The sequence below is a fragment of the Camelus bactrianus genome, chromosome 20 (assembly GCF_048773025.1).
Source record: "Camelus bactrianus isolate YW-2024 breed Bactrian camel chromosome 20, ASM4877302v1, whole genome shotgun sequence".
NCBI classification, from domain to species: domain Eukaryota; kingdom Metazoa; phylum Chordata; class Mammalia; order Artiodactyla; family Camelidae; genus Camelus; species Camelus bactrianus.
The window spans coordinates 20944777-20966093 of NC_133558.1; the positions used below are offsets into that span (position 1 = coordinate 20944777).

The 21317-nt window shown below is 41.6% G+C and overlaps 1 protein-coding gene across 1 annotated transcript; it reads right to left on the bottom strand.

Annotated features, from left to right (window-relative positions):
• Positions 1-229: 229 nt before the first annotated feature.
• On the bottom strand, positions 230-7663 carry LOC105064249 (HLA class II histocompatibility antigen, DQ beta 1 chain). Its single transcript, XM_074348462.1, has 5 exons — positions 7472-7663; positions 5719-6000; positions 2277-2558; positions 1663-1773; positions 230-600 (listed from the first exon to the last, which is right to left on the bottom strand). Exons 1-5 carry the CDS (start codon positions 7575-7577, stop codon positions 587-589), a joined length of 795 nt encoding a protein of 264 aa, XP_074204563.1. The 5' UTR covers positions 7578-7663; the 3' UTR covers positions 230-586.
• Between the last annotated feature and the right edge of the window lie 13654 nt (positions 7664-21317).

Consider the following 21317-nt stretch of genomic DNA (forward strand, 5'->3'; position numbering starts at 1 on the left):
AAGATGCAGAAACTAGAGAGAGAGAGAGACAAAGAGATACAGATAAATAGCGACAAAGGTGTAGATAGAGAAAAATTGATTTTCTTTCTCCTCGTCCACACCATGATGTTTATAGTCTCCTTCAAGGAACAGTCCCTCCTTCTGGTCCCCAGTTGGTTGGGTCACCTCAAAATATGTTCCTTCACTCTGTAGAAGTTTTCTACCTCTGCTCATTTAAGGAGGTTCAGAGTACAGATAACTCATCATCATGTTTAATTATGGTAAAAAGCTCTATAGTCAGGTAGATGGTTTCAATGTGCTCCTCCCACAGAGTCTGTTGGGTAAAGGAAGGAACAGAGAAACCCCTTGGGCTCCATGTAGATGCAGCTGGCAGGGCACAGGCAGAGGCTCTGGGGTCATGCAGGAGACAGCGTCACAGCCAGAGCCTTGAGGCGGGGGTCACAGGAAGGGACCTGGTGACTATGTCAGAATCACCACAGGATCTGACCTCAGAGTGGGGCGGGCTGACAGGCAGCTTGGAATTCCGGGCAAGGACAAACAGGCATTACAGAAGAGCAAAAGCCAGTCCCAAGGTGTCCTCCAGGAGTCAGCGCACGAGCCCTGCAGAAGAGAGAGAGTGATCAGCACGCGGCACCCTGAGGGACGCGCCCTCTCCTCTCCTGCAGCATCAGGCAGACAGAGCTGAGGCCCAGGGCACATCGTCATGCCCCCTCCCAGTATCTGCAGGAAGGGGAATCAGCTAAAGAGGACACAGCGCTTCAGCCTGATGCAAATGTGTGGGAGGCGGGGAGCGGCTGTTTTCCTTATGGGGGATGTGAAGAGTTAATTCTTTCAGTAAATTTAATGATAACACAGCTTTTCCCTCTACTTTCAGTCACTTATAAACGCCCACAGGTAGTGCCAACATGTGGCACGAAGTGGGCACCATCCTCGTGTCTAACACCCACACCACATTTCTGGCTCCAAGTTTCACAGAAAGATGCCGCCAAAGTTATGGTCTGGTCCTGGGGAACAACTCCAGGAGCTTCCTACAGAAAACTTCCCCCTAACTCTGGATCCCATAGCAGGGAACAGGCCATGAAGGAGACGACTGTGCCCAGGTACACTCACCTCACACCCCGCCCTCTTTTGCCTGTCCCCCAAGCCCCAAACAATCAGAGCAGAAATATAGCAGCTGCTGGTGGAGGCTCAGGACGTCCTACAAAAGGTCTCATGACCCAAACAGCCAGTGCCTCACTCTCCCCAAAGGGAAATGAGACAAGCAACTTAGTTCAAAATATATTTCCTCCCTACCCACAAGGTCTTCACTGCCCTAAAATAAAATCTCACAAAATGAATAAAACTGTTTCTAGAAGGAAAGGAAGCCAATGCTCTGACTGTCTTAATGGAGGAAGCTTTTGGAAAGGAGCCCGTGAGACAATGATGAAGTCTCTGATGGGAGGAAGTCCAAGAGTAAACATCTGTCCCCTCTGTAAAGGGCTGCCTTTCCAATGGTAAAACCCGCCCCCATCGTCTCCCTACGTTGTCCCGTTTCCTCCCACCACCAGCCTAGCCTCCTTCCTTTCGGGCTCAGGAGGAGAGAGCCACATCTAGAGACAGAGGCCTCCCTGAACAGAGGTCTCATTCACAGCCCGTCGTCCCCCTCTCCCCAGAGTTCCTTACCCTTCTGGCTCCTGTGACGGATGAAAAGGCCCAGCCCGAGGAAGATCAGCCCCAGCACGAAGCCCCCAACACCGCTCAGCATCTTGCTCCGGGCGGACTCAGACTGTGCCCCTGGGGAGCAGAGCCTGAGTGTCAGCACTTGTCCCCACCTCCCAGGTGTCCCTTTGAGAAGCCCAAAGTCCAGTCTGAGGTACAGGAGGTGGAGGCACCAGGGGAACCCGGTTCCCTATTCTGACTACCCTGAGGGGAGGGACCAGCCAATAGATCCCTGGACAGACTGGGAAGGTGGGAGAAGGGGAAGGCAGACCCCTGCCCCATACGGACACATCCATAACCTTAGACCCTAAGAGCCTGGTGACCAGTGAGTCCTGCAGAGCTGCAGGGGCTGGGCTCCGCAGCCAGGGAGTGTTGAGGGATCTGCCTGTATCTGGGAAGACCATGAGCTCAGGGTTCCTCTGATACCCACGCTATGAGGCAAGAGGTACTCTTGCCTCCTGTGATTTCCAGCTCAGTAGTGATGTCGGGGACGAGGGCTGAGGTGCGATGGACCGGGGAAGCTCTGTCTGCCCCTGTCCTGTGGGGCCCACAGTGAAAGGAAACAAACTGTCTCTTACGCCACTCCACCTCGACGGGGCTCTGGAGGCTGGGGTGCTCCACGTGGCAGGTGTAGACATCTCCCTGCTGGGGAGTCATTTCCAGCATCACGAGGATCTGGTAGGTCCAGTCCCCATTCCTAATAAGAGGGGTGGACACGACGCCGGCTGTCTCCTCCTGGCCATTGCGGAACCACCGAACTTTGATCTGACTTGGGTAGAAATCTGTCACCGAGCAGACCAGCAGGTTGTGCTGGTTTAGAGCCTCTGTCCTGGATGTGGAGATGGTCACTGTGGGTTCCACTGAGGGGAAAAGACATAGTGAGACATGAGATCACGTAGAAAATCTCCCCACAGGGAAGAGTCCTTCCTTGGTACCTGGTGGAAAGATCCCTGGATTCCAAGTCATGAGTTGGGATCCAACCTGGGCCACTTTATTAGCCTGAATAAACGCATTAGTCAGTTTACTTTTCAGAGTCTCAAGAGATAGTTGTAATTTTTCTATGAGAGTTACCCTGTTGATACTAATTGATAAAAATTAAGTATTTTAAAATTATAAATTGCTATATTATACAGGCCACTATAAACATTTTTTAAAAATTGGGTAGGGGTATAGCTCAGTTGGTAGAGCGCATGCTTAACATGGGTTCAATCCCCAGTAGCTCCATTAAAAAATAGAATTAAATTTATAAATAAAAATAAAGAATCTGGACTTGTTTTCCCCTACACCTTATGAAGGTGGCCATCAGGATCAGCTCTAGTGACTCATGCTAGGACAGTGACACTGCTTTCTGTTAGTCCCAGTGCTCCCCGCAGGAGAGAAAATCCAGGAGCTTTGACTCCCACCTGCTGGCCGTGAGATGAACAGCACTAGTCATACACCCAGGAATACAACTTTGACTGAGAATTTTAAAAGTACAGACATTTCTATGTGCAGTAAAGTAGGACAACAGTGACCATCACATCCTTACTACAAAATAATGCTTCTCAAGAAGAGTGTATCTATAATTCTCAGCCCTCTAACACAGAATCTGAGAGCAAGAACACTTCTTACGTACTACCAGTCAACAAAGCATCTCTCTCAGCTTTTAGCCTACGCTTAGTTCAGAGGCCATTCTATGGTGAATTCTCCACAAGTATTTCATATTACTAAATACATAAACTTCCACCTCCACATCATATATGCCACCTATATTTTATCCATTCATTGATTCATTTATTCATCCATTCAACACATATAAATCTGACAAGCACTGGGAATCCAGAGATAAACAACAGACCATGTAGAACTTGCAAAAGTTTGCAATTTTTGAAGGAAAAGAAAGGGAACGTTGAAAACAAATAACACTGATGAAATATCATGTTTGCCTGTGCCTCAGTCCCTTTATCGTCTCAGGTTGCTACTCATGATAAATACGACACACTTCCTTACCTGTTTTACACATCTTGTCCTTTATTTCTTTAGCCATTTTACTGCATCTCCCTCATTCTATTTATGTGACACTATAGTAAATATTTCATGTATGCTTTATTTAATAATGCATTATGTACCTCATCTTCCTCCCTAATTTTCTTTTAACGTTCAAGTTAAAACTAACTGCCAACCCTACTCCATCCCCTTGCTATTAAGAATAACGGCTTTGTTCAGAAATCAGACATTATTATCATGTATGTTCTCTATAGAAAATATTCTGATGTTCTTGCAGATGTTGTCCTGGGCTAATGGAATGGAATGTGAACATAAATTATAACTGGGACTTGCTGAGGTCAGCAGGCAGTCTCATCACCCCAATCCCACGGCACTCATGAGCCATCATCTGGAGAGAATCGTGTTTTCAGTTTGTGCTTTAACTCTTGACAGGTTCTCCCTCCCGGAGTCTGACTGAAGTCATGGTCAGCTCTATGGATTTATAAAACCCAAACAGATTGGAAGTAAAAATGGAAGTCATAAATTCAAGAGAGAAACATTAGAATAATTTTTACAAGAAAGAACTGAAATAGCAAAAATATAAGGATATACTTAGTGGCATTAGGATGAAGAAGAAGGCAAGAGAGTATAAAGTAAGGTAGACATTACATGACCATGTATAGAAAACACTGTGGTCAGACTAGGATTAATCAGTGAGTTTTCAATCCCTTGAATGTATCATTTCATCCCACTAGCACTGAAAATAGGCAGAAACAGACTCATTGCTGTTTCTAGGCATAACTGGTTTTAACAAGACTTTGCTTGCATTAGGCTCTATACACATGTAGTAAAAAAAAAAACATGATGATTGCTGTGTATTTGGAAGAGGCTTCAAGTCTTAGTGAATAACTGTGTGGAATTACTTAAACTGTTTGTTATGTACCAGTATTAGCATATATAGAGTGGTGATGCTAATTGCTAACACAAAGGTAGTGGTGAAATTAAGTGTCATGATATAGATAGTGTTTGGTAAGTTAATTGTCTAGAAATAGATGATCATTAAACAGGTATAATTAATTTTCAGAATGTCTATCGCCAAAGTGGATGGTGATGCTGGGGGACTGGGGAGGAGGAGGAGAGAGACTAGGCAGGGTTTAGGCCAAAAGAAACCTGAAACAATTTTTATTCAATAATTAAGTGGCATCAACTTATTTAGCCCAAAACTTCAGCCCTTTCTATTGTGCCACTTGTTGAGCTTTTCTAAGAAATTAGAACTCTCTCTTACAACACCATTCAAGTGTTGTTTTTATTTTCAGTGAACACTTCTTTTCCTCAGACTTTGCATTCACAAATTATAAATTAAGACCCAAATCAATAAGCGTTTACTTTAAAGCATTAAGCAAAATAGTAAAGAATAATTAATAAAGTCAGTTTTTAAGGCTCTGTTTACCCTTCTATTTTCTCTTGAGCCTACGTGATTGGGTAACTGAACAATTTATTTAGTAATTTACCAAAGGTTTATGGAGTTCATACTACCTGCCAGTGTCACGTACTAGGTGCACTGTGAGAATTAAGACAGCCCCTTGCCTGGAAGAGGTCCAGGTCTAATGACACAGCGATACCCATTTAAGAAACCAGGATTATGATGAATAACGATTTGAAACCAAAAAATGAAACTATATTATTTCTTGACTGTAATACATTACCACGTGTGCAAGGTGCCCTGAGCGCAGACGTGGAGCATCCCTAACTCCCCCAGACCGAGCTGTTAAGAAGCAAACACACCTGAGGCAGACGTAGTGGGAAGAACGGCCTAGGACTGCCCATGAGCGATGGAGCCACGCCGGGCAGGCCGGGCACGCCGGGACCCCCTCTGCGGGGAATGTTCCAGGGCAGCCAACGTCGTCCCCCTGCTGTGCCCTCGGTCCCCCCCCCCTCCGCACAGGACGCCCCGGCCGTGCTGTCCCCTCCGTGGCCCCGGGGGCCCCGCCCCGGAGGCCGCCCCGTCCCCACCCGCGCGGAGTCCGCCTGCGGACGGCGGCGGCCGGCACTCACCCCGCCGCTGCAAGGTCGTGCGGACCTCCGCCTGGTAGTTGTGTCTGCACACCGTGTCCAGCTCGGCCCGCGTCTGCTCCAGGACGTCCTTCTGGCTGTTCCAGTACTCGGCCGTCGGCCGCCCCAGCTCGGTCACCGGCCGGTAGTCCCCGCCGTGCTCCCCCCAGTCGCTGTCGAAGCGCACGTACTCCTCCCGGTTGTAGACGTGTCTGGTCACGAGCCGCACCCGCTCCGTCCCGTTGGTGAAGTAGCAGTAGCCCTTAAACTGGTACACGAAATCCCCTGCGGGGAGTCGCCGCGTCAGTCAGGCCCCGGCCCCGCCGCAGCCCACAGCCCCACGCGGCCGCCGCTCCCCCGGGTCGGGGAAACCTGGCGCCGCCGCTCACCCCCGGTTCCCGCCCGGCCCGGCCCCGCGCCCGCAGCTCCCAGCCCGGACCCTCCAGGCGGCTCTTCCCCGGCCTCCCGCCCGCCCTGACGGCTTCCACAGTGGCCGTGGTGTGAGGACACCCGCCTCTGCGGGCAGCCCGGGAGCCTGCTGAGCCTGAGAACCGACTATAGACGGCGGTCGGGTTCATTGTCCATCCATCTCTGTACTTAAGAGGTTCTCGCGGGAAATCTCATTTTCCCTGCACCTCCTGGGAACCTCAGTGACAAACAAGTATCCACATGAGCACAAGGGTTCAAGGGTACGACGAAAGAGGCGCAGGACTACGCTGGTCCGCGTCCTGGCAGGCGCTTTCTCTTAGCACCCGGCAAAGTGCCCTCCTTCCCACGCCTGGGTTTACCCAGAACTGCTGCCACCCGCGCCCAACTCCTGTGAGGTTAGAAGGGACAGACACCTCCCCTCAAAAAGGACAGTTTATTCACCGAAAGAGCACAGACTTTAAATTAGATAAATTAGATTCCAGTAAAACTGACACAGTTACCAGCTTGGACAGGTTATTTAACATAGTTTGTAGATCATAAATATAATTGTGTAAAAAGGAAGTCATTATATTTACACATAGGGGTATCAGGAAGATTGAGAGTCTATTTATATAAAGATGTGAATCCTGTATCTAAAATGACTGGTTTCTTCCTCTCTGTCTCTCTCTTTAACTCTCTCTATATACATAATTTCCCTTCTTATGTTCTCCTTTCTCCTGCATTCAGTCCACCCTCAACTCAAGTCTCTGAATTCCACTCAATTTACTATTTGACCACAAATCAGTAAAACTTGAGGCTAAGACTCTGTCAGTGGTCACCCAGTCAGCTTCACTCAAATAACAGAGTTTGCTTCCATAAACCCTGCACTCAGAGTCAGGAATGTAGAGTCCTTCCCTCAAATACCAAGACTACAGACCACGACTGCCCTACACTTCCCCAACCCAGAATCCCACGGTACTTAGTCCAGATAAGGTCTTGGGGGACCCTGAAATGACAAATCCTGCTGTGTCTCCTTTGGAGAAATTCATATCTTAAAAAAAAAAAAACTGCCCACACCCATTCTGTCCTGGCACTTGTAGTAGAAACGCACTTTGTCTCCTCCTTCCAGTCATAACATACCCAGGCTGAAGCCTGTGGGGTGGGGTTTGTCCTCACCTTGTCATCTGAAGGTGGACATGAGAATGTAACATAGCTTTCCTTCCCTCTTTCCCAAAGAGAGGAAATGTGTGATGAAAGAACATGTTCTGAGATCACACCCCAGCCCAAGGGCCCCTCAGAGCCTGGTCCCCAGAGTGGTGGCTCCGGGGAGCAGCTGCCCTGCACTTACGTGGAGAGTCTCTGCCCTCAGCCACTGGGGCACCCAGCACCACCATCACCACCACAGCTGCTGCCCAAAGGCCTCTGGGCATCTGCAGAGCCACCTTCCAAGACATAATTGAGAACAGAGGAAGAAGCAATGGTAGTCAACACAGCTCACACCCAGTGGATCTGGTGTACCCACTTCAGAGAATAAAAACCTATGAAAGCTTCCACGCACAGCAGGACTGGGGAGTCCCTAGGAAAGGAGCCAATCAGCACTGGAGCTGAAGTGCCTCATCTGTCTCTGGGTAGGCATTTTTTATGAAGGTTCTCAATCTAATGCCTGGTACTGTGTCTTCATTGAATGACACTGGATGAACATTTAACATGAAGACTTTCTCTCAGTTATAAAAGATCTGAAAATTTAATGACTTAGGAGTTTAAAGAAGGAAAAGAAAAAAATGATTCAAGAGTAGACATCTCTGTGATATTTATTTAAAACCTATTGTTCTTGAGATTTTTTTGTAGGGAAAAATAAGTGGGGATTGTATTTCAGGGAGAGAAAATTGTCACAGAGATGTTCACTTCTGTTATCTTAGACACTCTCAGGAGCCTTGAGTTGTGATGAGAAGATCAGAGTTCTTGAAGGACATGGTTTTGAGCTGGTTCTACCAGTGCTTTATGAGAGTCAACAAAATACTGAGCCTTTTTGCCTCAGACTTCTCTTTGGAAAATGTGAATTTTATATCTAGGCCTTCATATATTCAAACTGAAGAGTCATATGACCTGTTTAATATTGTGAAATATTCCTCAGCCGCTATGTGTAACTACTGACAGTATCAGGTTAATACCTGGAGGAAGAAAACAAGCAAACAAACAACATTGGACAACCAGTCCTGCTGGCAAGTGATTCCTCATTACACTAAAATCTATTGCACTTATGCTTTTTGAATGAAAGTTTTGGGAAAGTTAAGTTGACTTTTCTCTTTAAAAAATCTCTTCAGCTGCTTAAATCTTCCCTGAAACATCTGATGTCAGCAAAGGCACAACCCACAAACATGAACAGCCTTCAGTACAGTCACCTTTAGTTTGAGGTCAGAGAGCAAAAGATGTGGAGAAGCATTTCCTAGGGCTTAACTAGTGTTAATTAGTTAAGAGGGAGCAGATGCTTAAGTTACAGACTGTACTGTGCCAGCCCTAAGCATCAAACCCACAGTGGCAGAAGTATCGGTGTGTTTTTTTAAATAAATGTATTATTCATCGGACTCCTCTTGCCCATGACTATGGGCGGTAAGAAATGGTTATAGAGCAATTAGAACAGGGCCCGACAAACATTAATAAACACAACAGTAAGTATCTCTCCCTCTAATCTCTCCATCCTTCTCTCTCTTTCCTGAATTTTAGGTTCTTCTTTCAAAATAGAGGACAGGCTCTAAAAGCAGAACATAAGGAGTTGGCCAAGTAAAAAGAAATCGGAAATAGGCAACAACAGGAAGTTTCCATTAGTGGCACATGAAGGTAGTGAGTTTTTTCAATATTCTGAATTAGGTGCATAGTCCCAGAGCACCTGAGACAGGGAAATTCATCACTGGGCTTCCACCAACAGTGGAGTACTCGGGACAGGGCTCACTCCAGAGTAAGGAGGGTTTCCACGCTGGGATGGAAACATAGAGGAACATCAAACTCAGACCTGGAATAGGGTGGGGGAGGGACAACAAAGAATGGTCAGAGAGGGACTTTGAAGGTGACTCAGATCCCTCAGACCCCACCTCGGGGCCCCCTGAAATAAAGAGGATTCCGGCCCATCTCCTCCCTCCTGTCTTAAGGGGGAGGTCCCCTGCGTTCTGTTCTGGGGCTGTGCCCTGGAATCTGAGCCAGACCTGGGGGATTGCCCAGGTCTCACAAGCCTCCTCGCGCAGACTTTTCACCTAGCAACAAGAGTGTCAGCTGAAAATCATTTTTCTGATTGGCTAAAACCTCATTTTCAAGGCTCTGGTTTGGACTTCTGCTTGCTGCTTCCCCCTAAGCCAGGAAGCATTCTCTACATTTTCTAGAGTTCTCTGCACTGTCCATATCCTTGCTGCATTACTCAGGGCAGTCACTGCTGGTCTGGCCTCAGAGAAAGGCAACACGAACAACATTCTGATTCTCGGGACTTACCTGAATTATTCCACTGGGACTCTGTAGAGGACTCTGTAGAGGATGAGGGCAGTGTGCACCCCATGTGGCTAGACAGTGGGATCAAGAAACAGTCATTGATATGGGTCAGGGTTACTACAGGGAGACTCTCATGGTACATCCTCTGTAACCTCAGGGTGGAAGATAAAGTTGTGGACTACTTCCTTGTGGAAATTCAGCTCAGCAGCTAAACGGCTATAATCATTCCAGGCAAAGACACTTATCTGAGTATTCACACAGAGGTTTGGCAAGATTCGGAGTGGGAAGATAGGGTCACTCATGTGTAGTTTCGTATGATTAGAGGCTGGAATTCAGGTATCCTAGTCTTCGTGAGATTTGATGATAGTACCACTGAAAGTTGCCTGGATTTTCTTCAGTTTAACTGAGGCAGGAAGCCCCATAAAAAGACCGGCAGGACCGCAAAGCAGGGCCACTACTCTCCTGTCAACACCATCCGGTTCCCTGGCCCAGAGGCTCTATCTCACTTTTTTTGCCTCTGAAACAGCTTACTTACCCCCAAAATTCTATTGGTTCCCTGAGCTCACTTCTGATTGGTTATTTCCTTCACTCCTGATTGGTTATTACTCTCACTTCTGATTGGTCCACTTCCCTAACTTCTGATTGGTCCATTTGTAGTACTTTATTTGCATGGAGCTCACTCCTGATTGGTTATTTCTCTCGCTCCTGATTGGTCCATTCCCCTCACTCCTGATTGGTTATTTTTCTCACTCCTCATTGGTCTATTTCTACAAAGCTTGTTCCTAGCTGGTCAACTTTTGTTATACTTTATTTGCATACGATGTTGCAAAGGTAAACTGGCAGCCTATAAAGGCCTGTGTAAACCTACAGATGGGGTTCAAACCTTGGAGTGTTAACTCATCTGGGCCTGCTGGTACAATAAACTTGAGTTCTCCAACTCTTCCAGTGCTGCTGGGTCTCTCTTCTCGATTCAGGTTGCTGTCAAAACTGAGCTGTAACACGGAGCTAGAACGCTATGCTGTAACACATTTTTTTACAACATAAAAAGAAAAGTTAGAGGGAATTTAAGCAGAGGAGTGCTATGTCATGCTTCTCTGGTCATAAAGCCACTTTGGAAGCAGTGTGAAGGGGACTTTTCAAAACTTTTTGTGATCCAAAAAGGGTCCAGGTTAATCTGATGATGAACCTGACCCACCAAAAGCCAGTTTACTGAAGAACCAATGTACCAATGACCAGTTTGCTAAATTTACCAAGATTATTAATGTACCCTAAACTCATTTTCTTTTTTTTATTCCTAAGGTTTGTGTAAATTCGTATCTGATGGCTTGGAGGGCTTGGAGGTGTTTTAGAGGGCTGAGAATCACAGACCTCTGAGTGTCTGTGTCCCTCTTGCCCTCCCAAGGGCCTTATTCTCTCACTCCCTGGGACTCCACTCCATCTTTCTTCCATCAAACAGCTCCAGTTTCCATGAAGCTTTATAACCAATGCATTTATAGAGACAAAATGAAAATAGGTCAATTATACTTCACAGATAATTTCAGGAATTGTTTTAAATGCTTTTAATATAAGTTGGAATAAATATTTTTAAATTGTTGAGAAGTGTTTTGGTTGAATTTGGTAAATCTCATAAATTGATCCTTCAGAGAAATTAGCAAAAGAGCCCTTAAAATGCTAAAATCTTGATTAAATAAAATACAACTTTTAAAAGGATTTGGTACCAATATAAATATAAACTGAAAATTTACTGTTTGACATGAGGACATTACTGTAATGTTCATGTTCTACACAAGGCTAATGCTTCAATACTGGAAAATACTGTTTCATCTAATGTATAAAAACCAACGTGGACAGTCAAGAAAAATGAACAAAATAATAGAAAAGTAAATTCCAAACAAAAAAACAAGATACAACCTCAAGAGAGAAGAAAAAATAAAACCTTAGTAAAAAGGACACAAGTCATTCACTTGATGAAGAGTACTGGTCATAAAAATGCTCACTAAACTTGGAAGAAGAATAGAACACAGTGAGAACTTCAACAAAGAGATAGAAAATACAAGAAAATTATAAGAGAACACACAGAATAGATGAATCAGAAGAAAGGATCAGTGAACTTAAAAGAAAAGCCAGAGAAACTTGGCTAATCAGAGCAGCTAAAAGGAAAAAAAAAATGGAAAAACAAGTAAAGGTAACTTAAAGGACTCAGGGGACAACCTCAAGTGGACTAACATTTGCTTCCTGGAGTCCCAGGGAAAAGAGAGCAAGAATGGGACAGAAATTTTATTTGAAGAAATAATGGTTAAAAACTTCCTTAATCTAGGAAAAGAAATAGACATCCAGATCCAGGAAGCTGAGAGTTTAAATAATATCAGTCCAAAAAAATCCACACCAAGACACGTTATAATTAAAATGTTAAAAGTTAAAGACAAGGATAGAATCTTAAAAGCAGCAAGAGAAAAACAGTTACATACAACGGAATCCCCATAAGACTATCAGCAGATTTTCAGCACAAACTTTGTAGAATGAGTAGCACGATGTATGTGGAGCACTGAAAGAAAAAAACTTCCAACCAAGATTGCTCTACCTGGCAGCTGTCAGTCTGGACTGAAGGAGAAATAAAGAGTTCTCCAGACAAGCAAAAGCTAAAGAATCTCATCAGAACTAGACTGACCTTACAGAAAATATGTATAGGAACTTCTTTAAGCTGAAAACAATGAGTGCTAATTAGTAACAAGGAAACATGAAGATATAAATTTCAACGGTAAAGGTAAATATACAGGAAAGGTAGTGGATTCACCACTCAAAAAGCTAGAATGAAGATCAAAAGACAGAAATAGTAAAAAAAATAACTAGCTACAATAATTAGTTGAGATACAAGATATAAAAAGATGTAAAATGTGACATCAAAAACATAAAAATTGGGAAAGATAGAATTGTAGAGCTTTAGAATACATTCTAACTTAAGTTGTTATCAAATTTTAATAGACTGTTATAAGTTGTTATATGTAAGCCTCATAGTAACTACAAAGCAAAAACTTATAGTAAATACACAAAACATAAAGAAAAAAATCTAACTACACCATTACAGAAAGTCATCAGCTACAATGGATGAGAGCAAGAGAAGAAAGAACAGAACTACAAAACAGCTATAAAATAATTAACAATATGAGAATAAGTACATACCTATCAATAATTACTTTAAATGTAAAGGGACTAAATTATCCAATCAAAAGACATGGAGTTCAGATGCATAAAAAGACAATACCTATCTATATTCTGTGAACAACACACACTGTAGGTGTAAGGACTTACACAGACTGCAAGTGAAGGGGTAAAAAAGATACTCCATACAAATGGAATCAAAAAGAAAGCTGGGGTAACTATATCTATATCAAACAAGTTAGACATTAAAACAAAGACTGTAATAAAAGATGAAGAAGGGCATTACATAATAATAAAGGGGTCAATCTAATAAGAAGCTATAACATTTATAAATATTAATGCATCCAAAATAGGAGTACTTAATATTTGAAGCAAATATTAGCAGACATAAGCAGAGAAATAGATAGCAATACAAAATAATAGTAGTGTTCTTCAACAGCCCACTTCCATCAATGGTTAGATTGTCCAAACAGAAAATCAATAATGAAACATTGGCTTTAAATGATATGTTACACAGGTAGACTTAACAAGTATATAAAGAACATTGCACCCAACAGAATGCACATTCTTCTCAAGTTCATATGAGTCATTCTTCAGGTTAGATTAAATGTTAGGCCACAAAAGTCTTAACAAATGTAGGAATATTAAAATCATACCAAGCATCTTTTCTGATCACAATAGTATGAAACTATAAATCAATTACAAAAAGAGAACTAGGAAAAAACACATATGTGTGAATATTAAACGATATGCTACTGAGCAGCCAGTGAGTCAATAAGGAAATCAAAAGTAAAATTTAAAAAGCTTTGACATAAATGAAAATGGAAATAAAACATACCAAAATTTATGGGATGCAGTAGAAGCAGTTTTAAAAGGAAAGTTCATAGTAAAAAAAAAAAAATACATAACCTCAAGAAAGAAAAATCTCAAGTAAACAACCTAGCTTTATACCTCAGGGTACCTGAAAAAGAATAAACAAAGCTCAAATCTACTGAAAGGAAGGAAATAACAAAGATCAGAGCAGAAATAAAATACACTGAAAGATCACAGAAAGATCAGTGAAACTAAAAGCTGCTTCTTTGAAATGATAAACAAAAGTTTGTGTTTATTATGGTCAACCTCAGTGCATCAGTGTCTTCAGATTGTCTGTTGATGCCTTGTGTTTGCCTCCTTACCTAGCTTTGTGTCTTGTGTGTGTGTGTGTGTGTGTGTGTGTGTGTATGTGTGTGTGTGTGCGCGCACCACTTCCCAAAGAGAATCTGTCTCTTAAAGCTCTCCCAGCAATATCCCACTTACATCCATTATTTTTACTCAGTGTTTGTTAGTTTGGTGGTGGGATATGGGATGGGGTCATTCTCTGATGTTATGTTTGTGCTTCAATCTTAGGCAGGCACTGTGGGCTTGGGTCTCATCATAGTAACCTTCACAAGTGTTTTTGCCCCTCCCCATGGGTAGAACTTCTTCCCTCACTCCCCTCCGCAGATAGAGTTGGTTACCACCAGTATCTTCAGGCTATAATTGTGATGCTTTCCTCCCTGCAGATCTAAGTCTTTATTACTTAGGGGAAATGAGATAAGGGAGATAGATCCACCGAGAGAATTTTTTATTTCAGATACTGTTTTTATTTCTAGATGTATGTTTTATTATTTTTATATCTTCTATTTCTCTACTCACCGTGTCTTTATTTCTATAAATCCTTAAGTATATTTATCATAGATGTTTTAAATCTTTGTCTGCTAATTCCATTGTTTTCTACTCCTTTTTTTCACTGACCTCTTTCTTTCCTCAATATAGTTAATTGTTCTCTTTCTTGGTGTGTCTGGTAATTTTCATCAGATGCTGAACATTGTGGATTTTATTTTGTTAAGTACTTGATTTTTATCATATTTCTTTAAAGAATGTTATTTATTGTAACAGGCAGTTAATTTACTTGCAGAACAGCTCAATCATTTTGAGGTTTCTTTTTAAACTTTATTATATGTGCACTCAACAGGCCTGTACTCAGCAAAGGTGATCTAGTTAATGGCATAGCCGAGTCCCAATATACCAACAATAGAGAATGACACTGAGCTCTTAATATGGCACCATTCCTTGGGAAGACCAAGCTAAATGGTAGTAGATGGACTATATCAAAACCTTCCACCTTGGAGGGGAAGTGATTTATCCTTCCTAGACTTGGTATATACTTCAGGTATGGGTTTGCCATTTTTGCCCACAGTACCTCCAAAACTGTCACCATCCAAGGACTCATGATATGTCATATTCATTGATATAAAACCTCAGGTCACAGAACCCATTTACTAACAAAGGAGATACGGCAATAGGCTTATGATACATAGCCCATTATCAAGATGTATCTGTCCAACAAAATGATTGAATGGTGTTGGCTGGAGGACCCTGCCCTCTAAGATGTGATATAAAACTTGAACGAATGATGTGAACCAAGGAGTGGCTCCTCTCACTGGTAAACCTAGTTGTGGAATTTATGCTAATTGTCCCTGTAAACTTGGGGTCTCCCGATTTAGATACCCTGATTCCTGAAAGAGAAATGTTTCTGCAAAGTTACTCAGTAAGATTTCAATAATCTCAAAAACCATCTGTCTCCATCTCAAGCCAGCAGACCAAGAAGCAAACAAGGGAGTTTATGTACCGAATGGAGAAACTGATCTTAATTACAATGGGAAAGAGCTTGCTCATACACAGTAAGGGCAGGGAGGAATATGTGTGCAACCCTGGAATTTACTGGACGGTCTTTTAATACTTTTATACGTGGTAATAACTGGCAGAGACACTAAAACAATCGTAGCCCAACAAGGGCAGGGTAAATTAGAGCACAGATCCTTCTGAGATGGTAGTGTCTGCAATTAGCCAGAAATTAATCTAGACTAAATTCATAGGAGGAGGGGAATCAAGAATGGTTAGTGAAGGAGACACATGATGAAGCTTACTTACAGTCACAAGGCCAGTTATAGCAGTGGACGCTGTAGCAAATCTCATTAACCCCCTTGCCCTAGTCTTCTAGGAGACCACAACTGTCCACCGTTCTTGACCTCTCTTCTTAAGGAAAATTGAGATGTGTTAATTTTCACTAAAAAAATGGGAGGCAACATGTTGAAGTATGAGAGCCTTGGTCCCTGCATCACTACCTGGAGGATCGTTACTAATCCTCAGCATCCACCGCCTGTTGCTACATTAGTGAGATGTAAACCTCTACTGTGTCTGAAGCTGTCGCACATTCATGGGTTTATCTGGTACAGCCGTTTGGCCTACCCTAATTAACACAGGAAGAAAAAAAAGATGGGGACGTCATTTTTTCCCATAAAATGGGGAAACCTCAAGAAGTGTGATAATACATTCTCATAGATTGATAATGAGTTGTAAATAGAAAAATTTGGCACCATCAATCAAAATTACAAGTATGCAGCTTAGACCTAACAATTCCACCTCACAATTCATCCTTCATGTATCTTGAACACATATAAAGTAATGAATATATAAAGCTATTCGTTGCACTGCTGTTTAAAAGAACAAAGATAGAAAACAACCTGATTGTCTATCACTATCAGACTACTGATGAGTATTTTCAAAATGAGGCAGATAAATTTATGTCCAGATATGAAAACACATCAAAGATAAATGGTTAACTGAAAAAAATCAGAGCATAACATACTACGATTTGTGTTAATAATAGACAGCTATTCAGATGATAGATGGAGATAGATGGTTTTTGCTGTAATATATTGAGAATATTTCTGGAAGGATAAACAAAAAGTACTAACAATGGCTGTCTCCTCAGAGGCACACTTGATAGCTCTTTCTTTGGGTTGGGAGAGAGGTAAACTTTCTACTATAAAGCAGCTTTGTACCAAATTTTTCTTATGAACGTGTGTGTATTAGCTGTTCCAAATAAGTTGAATTTAAAAAACAAACCAAGAAAAACATGAAGAAAAATAAATGAGCACATAACCATTTTAATGGTTTCTGTGGACAAGTTTCACTGAAATGATTCTCATTTTTTGGTCTTAGGATCATCAGAGATGTAAAACATTCAACTGATGCTGATGCCCAGTTAGCAGCTAGAGAACGTGTCTAGATTTCAGACCACGTCAGTCCTCCCTGCCCGGTCCTTACCTTAGCCTTCTGAGCAGGGCCTCTTCCTCCCTGACCTGTCTTCTTCTCATGTGCTCAGTCAGAATATGGGGCTTGCCTTTCATTGACATATTACCTCCTAAGTCTGTATCGATCAAATTGATTCTGATTATTTTAAAAGCACCTTATAGAGAAACTACCTTGTTGAAAGTTATGTTTGAATCTGGCCACTCTGTCTTGTTATCTTGTACTGATATTACTTCAAAATTGTTTTTACCTATATTTTTCACACTTGTGGGAAATTATTATATTGTAAGTCAGCCTAAAATGCTTGTGAATCAAAACTTACTGTAAGAAGTTGAGAAAAAAGTTTTCAGTTAGATAAAACTAGCAGACCAGACACCCAGGACAAGAGGAACAACAACTAAGTAACTGCTCTGAATCACACGCCTGGCTCTTGGAGGAGAGGAAGTTTGCTTTGGTGGTAGAAAGTGGTTACTAGACCACAGAGTAACCAAATATGGAATGTTGCTTTAAACAAATTCAAGAAGTTGTGCTTAAGTTAAACCATTAAATACTTTCCTCTCCAGCTAATAAACAGATATGAGGCAGTGTCACTTGTCTCTGGCAGACTAAGCCACTAAGTCTGGTACAGAAAACAACTCATTTATAAGAGCAACAAATGTACAAAAATATCAAAGCAGTAAACTCTACAGCCACTTGTGCAATAAAGGGAAAGAACAGAAGTTGACTTAAGGACAGAAAGTAGTTTAATACATAAATAAAAATGTCATGTTCTTGAACAGGAGAGCTTTTGTCATTTTCCCAAAAAAGGTATAGGTTTGGTGTCGCCTTAATCTAAACATCAATAAGATAGTTTTCTAGCAAAATGTTTCTAATTTTTCAAGAATATTAAATGTACAAACATAGCTATTAGTAAGAAAAATAGAGTGAGTTTCTCTGTAGATGTTTACAAATGATTATAAAGCTAAATAGTTAAAATGTTTATACTGCTACCAAAAAAAAGGACAGTGATGGAATAAAATTGCACAGAAATAGAGCCTAATTTATATTAAGATTAATGAGATTGAGAAATTTATTTACTGTATTTTGAGGAAGCAGTTAATCCTTTGAGAAAATTTTGGGTTAGGAAACAGAAACATATTTCTAAGAAGCTTTTATGTTATATGTTATGTTCTCCACTTTTCCATGGCACAGAAGGACCCACTCCACATCCCTGTAGTCAGTCCTGATTTGCCGGGTAAAGGGCAGTAGCTAATGGGGATTGCAAGTCAGTCAGGTATGAGGATGGAAGACAAGTCTTCTCAGAGACTTTTGAGATATTCTTGATCATCACGGCACCTAGAGGTGGAATGGAAGCAAAAGCAGCGTGGTGGTGAGGAAACTGCGGTGAGTGAAGAAATCTAGTGTGAGATTTTAGGGGGAGAAGATATTTTAAAGGGACTTTAAATCATGCTTCTTGGTGTTAGAAATATAATCCAAATTTGATACTTCTCAAGAGACTGCAATAAAGGTTTGAATTGTTTTTAATTATACGTTAAGCAATTTACTCTTGCCTCTTTAAAAGAGTGCTACACTGGGACTACTTCCAAGGCAGAGCAAGTTACCCCACCTTCATTTTGGACAAATTAAGAAAGTAGTGCATAATAAAAGTTTAATTAAATGGAGCGAGGGAAATGTACTGAACACGGCATTGGGTCAATTAGTTTATTACTCGGAAAGTAAAAAGTGACCATATGTAAACAAACACATGGATGGTATTGAGATGGATTAAAAGTTCAAATGTAAAATAAGAAGGAACTCAAAATATGGAAAAAATATATATAAGTGAATATTTATTTTATTAAAAAGTGCTAGGATGATGATTTAAATAACAAAAAGAGACTACAGAGAAAAATATTAAGTTAGACTATATTTTTAAACTTTGTATTTCTACTTAAAAAGGTCATCATAAACACAACCGCAAGTTATATGAAAAAAACAAGAATTAATATGTGAAATGTATATCAAGCATTAAGCATTCCACCAGCTACATCTTTTTTAAGTGCTTAAGATGCAGTATGTAAAACTTACAATGAGCAAGAGATATTGTGTTAGTTTTCTACCACTGCCATAGATTAGTTCAAGCTTGGCAGTTTTCAAAGGACACCGGTTTATTACCCAGTGTTCTAGGTCAGAGGTGTGTGACAGGCTGTCTGCTTGAGGTCTCAGCAGACTGAAGTCACAAGCTGGGGTTGCAGTTCTCATCTGAGGGCTGGGGTCTTCTCTCACGCTGGCTGCATGTTGGCAGAACTCATTTCTACCCATTTTGTTGTTCCCTTCTTTTGGAAATTCCAAACTATTTTTTTTCTCTGTTTGGAGAACTTCCCTTCCCCATTCTTTAAGGATAGATTTGCTACCAACAACATATTCTTAGTTTTCCTTTGTCTAAAAATGTTTTTATTTCCCTTTCATTCCTGCAGGACAGTTTTGCCAGATATAGAATAATTCATGGTTGAGAATTCTTTTCTTTCAGCACTTGAAACTCATTGTGCAACTTCTGTCTGGCCTTTGTGGCTTCAGGTGAGAAACCCACTATCATGTAATTTGATGTTCCCTTATAAAAATGTACCATTTCTCTCTGGCTGCCTTTAAGATTTTCTACTTTTTTGCCTTGGGTTTCACAAGTTTAATAATCCATGTCTCTTGATATGAATGTCTTTGTGTTTATCCTATTTGGGTTTTGCTCAGATTCTGGAATCTGTAAGATTGTGTCTTTATCCAATTTGGGGGAGTTTTCAGCCATTATTTCTTTGAATACTTTTCAATCCCACATTCTTTTTCTTCCCTGGGTCTTCTAGGATTAAAATGTTAGATCTTTTGTTATTACTACATAAGCCCCAGAGTCTCTGTTCATATTTTTCAGTCCATTTTCTATGTTCAAACTGAGTAAATTCCATTAATCTATCCTCAAGTTCATTGATTTCTATTCTCTGTCATCTCCACTCTACTATTTAGCCCATTTATTTTATTTTTCAGTTCTATGATTTTTATTTGGTTCTTTTTTATAGCTTCTATTTCTTTACTTAAATTTTCTATTATTTTCATTTGTTTTGAGATAATTTATAATTGTTCGTGAAAGCATTTTGTAATGGAAGCTTTAAATTTCTTGTCAGCTACTTCCAACATCTGATCTGTCTTGATTGTTCTGATCAGTTGATTGTCCTTTCTCATTCAAGGTGTTTTCTTCCTGATTCTGGTATGACAAAAGCAATATTTTATTTTATCCTGGACATTCTGGCTATTATGCTAGGAGATGCTGGATCCTGTTCAAATATTTTATTTTAGCAGGCAGTCGCCCTTTTGGGGCTTAACACATGTGTCCTGGCCTAATTTTAAGGCTCTGGTTCTGAAGACAATCCTGTTTTCAAAGCCCTTATAGTGCTGTTCTGGTCTGTTTCATTTATGTTGTACCACTGAGGCTCCATTCAGTCCCACCTGGTGTCATCCCTGGGGGTGGGAGGCACTACCTGGGGCCAACCAGTGCTCCTAGGTGGTGGATGGGGTCAGTCAGCCTCGGGGAAGGAAGGAATGCCCTTTGGTCAGCTCTCCAGGCCCCTTAGTGCTGAACTGCGTCTCTCTTGTTCTTTGCTGTGCCACGGAGGGGACATAACCCACCTGGGATGCCTCTTGCTGCTCAAGGATGAAGGTCAAGAAATGTTGGGTTGGGTCACTCTCTGTCTCTAGGTGACCAAGAGAGGCTGGACCTGCTGGTGCAGCTGGGTGGAGGTGGAGAATGGGACTCCTCATCTAGCCTTTGTTATCTCTAGCATGTACCCACCTGCAGCCCTTTTTTGTTCATTTCTCCTTTTTCCTTTTACCTATCAGAGCTGCATCTGTGGAGTAAATGGATTTATCAAATTTTAAAGTCTCAGGACCACTTTGATCAGAAGATCTCTTCATCTCCTTGTGATTATTCTGGATGTATCGTGGTTTGAGTCTGTACTTTTTATTGTGATCTCATTTATGTTAGGGCTTTTTTTCCCCCTCTTTTGGGGGTCTTGTACGCCCCTGTTTATATAAATGCCCCCAGCAAGAGGCTCTATTTCTTCTGTTGTAGTCCCAGAAATTTCATGATCCTGGACTAGTTTTTAGGTCAATTTATTACTTTGGTATTTTTGCAAAAGTAGGAGATTAAGTCCTTCTAGTCTCATTTTTATCAACAGGACAAATGTTTTCACTTACATTCAGGAGTAAAGCAAAATGAAACCACAAAGATGTGTCAGCCCTTCACTCATTTATCAATGTTGTGAGCAACTTCTTGCCCGAATCAGATAATAGTTTTAAAGTATGTGAAGAACATTTTCTCATGTTTCTGTGCTATTCACAATGTCGCGACTACATGCATGGTATCCTTGTCAGTTTACTCTGCCTCCGCCACTTTCTTAAGTTGAAACCAAGGCCTGTAA

Excerpts from the sequence above, each read along its gene's own strand:
- LOC105064249 (XM_074348462.1), bottom strand. The coding sequence starts at position 7,577 with ATGTCTTGGAAGGTGGCTCTGCAGATGCCCAGAGGCCTTTGGGCAGCA. Across the intron at positions 6,001-7,471 it reads TGAGGGCAGAGACTCTCCAC|GGGATTTCGTGTACCAGTTT; the intron begins GTAAGTGCAGGG and ends GACTCCCCGCAG. Across the intron at positions 1,774-2,276 it reads CCCCGTCGAGGTGGAGTGGC|GGGCACAGTCTGAGTCCGCC; the intron begins GTAAGAGACAGT and ends TCTGCTCCCCAG.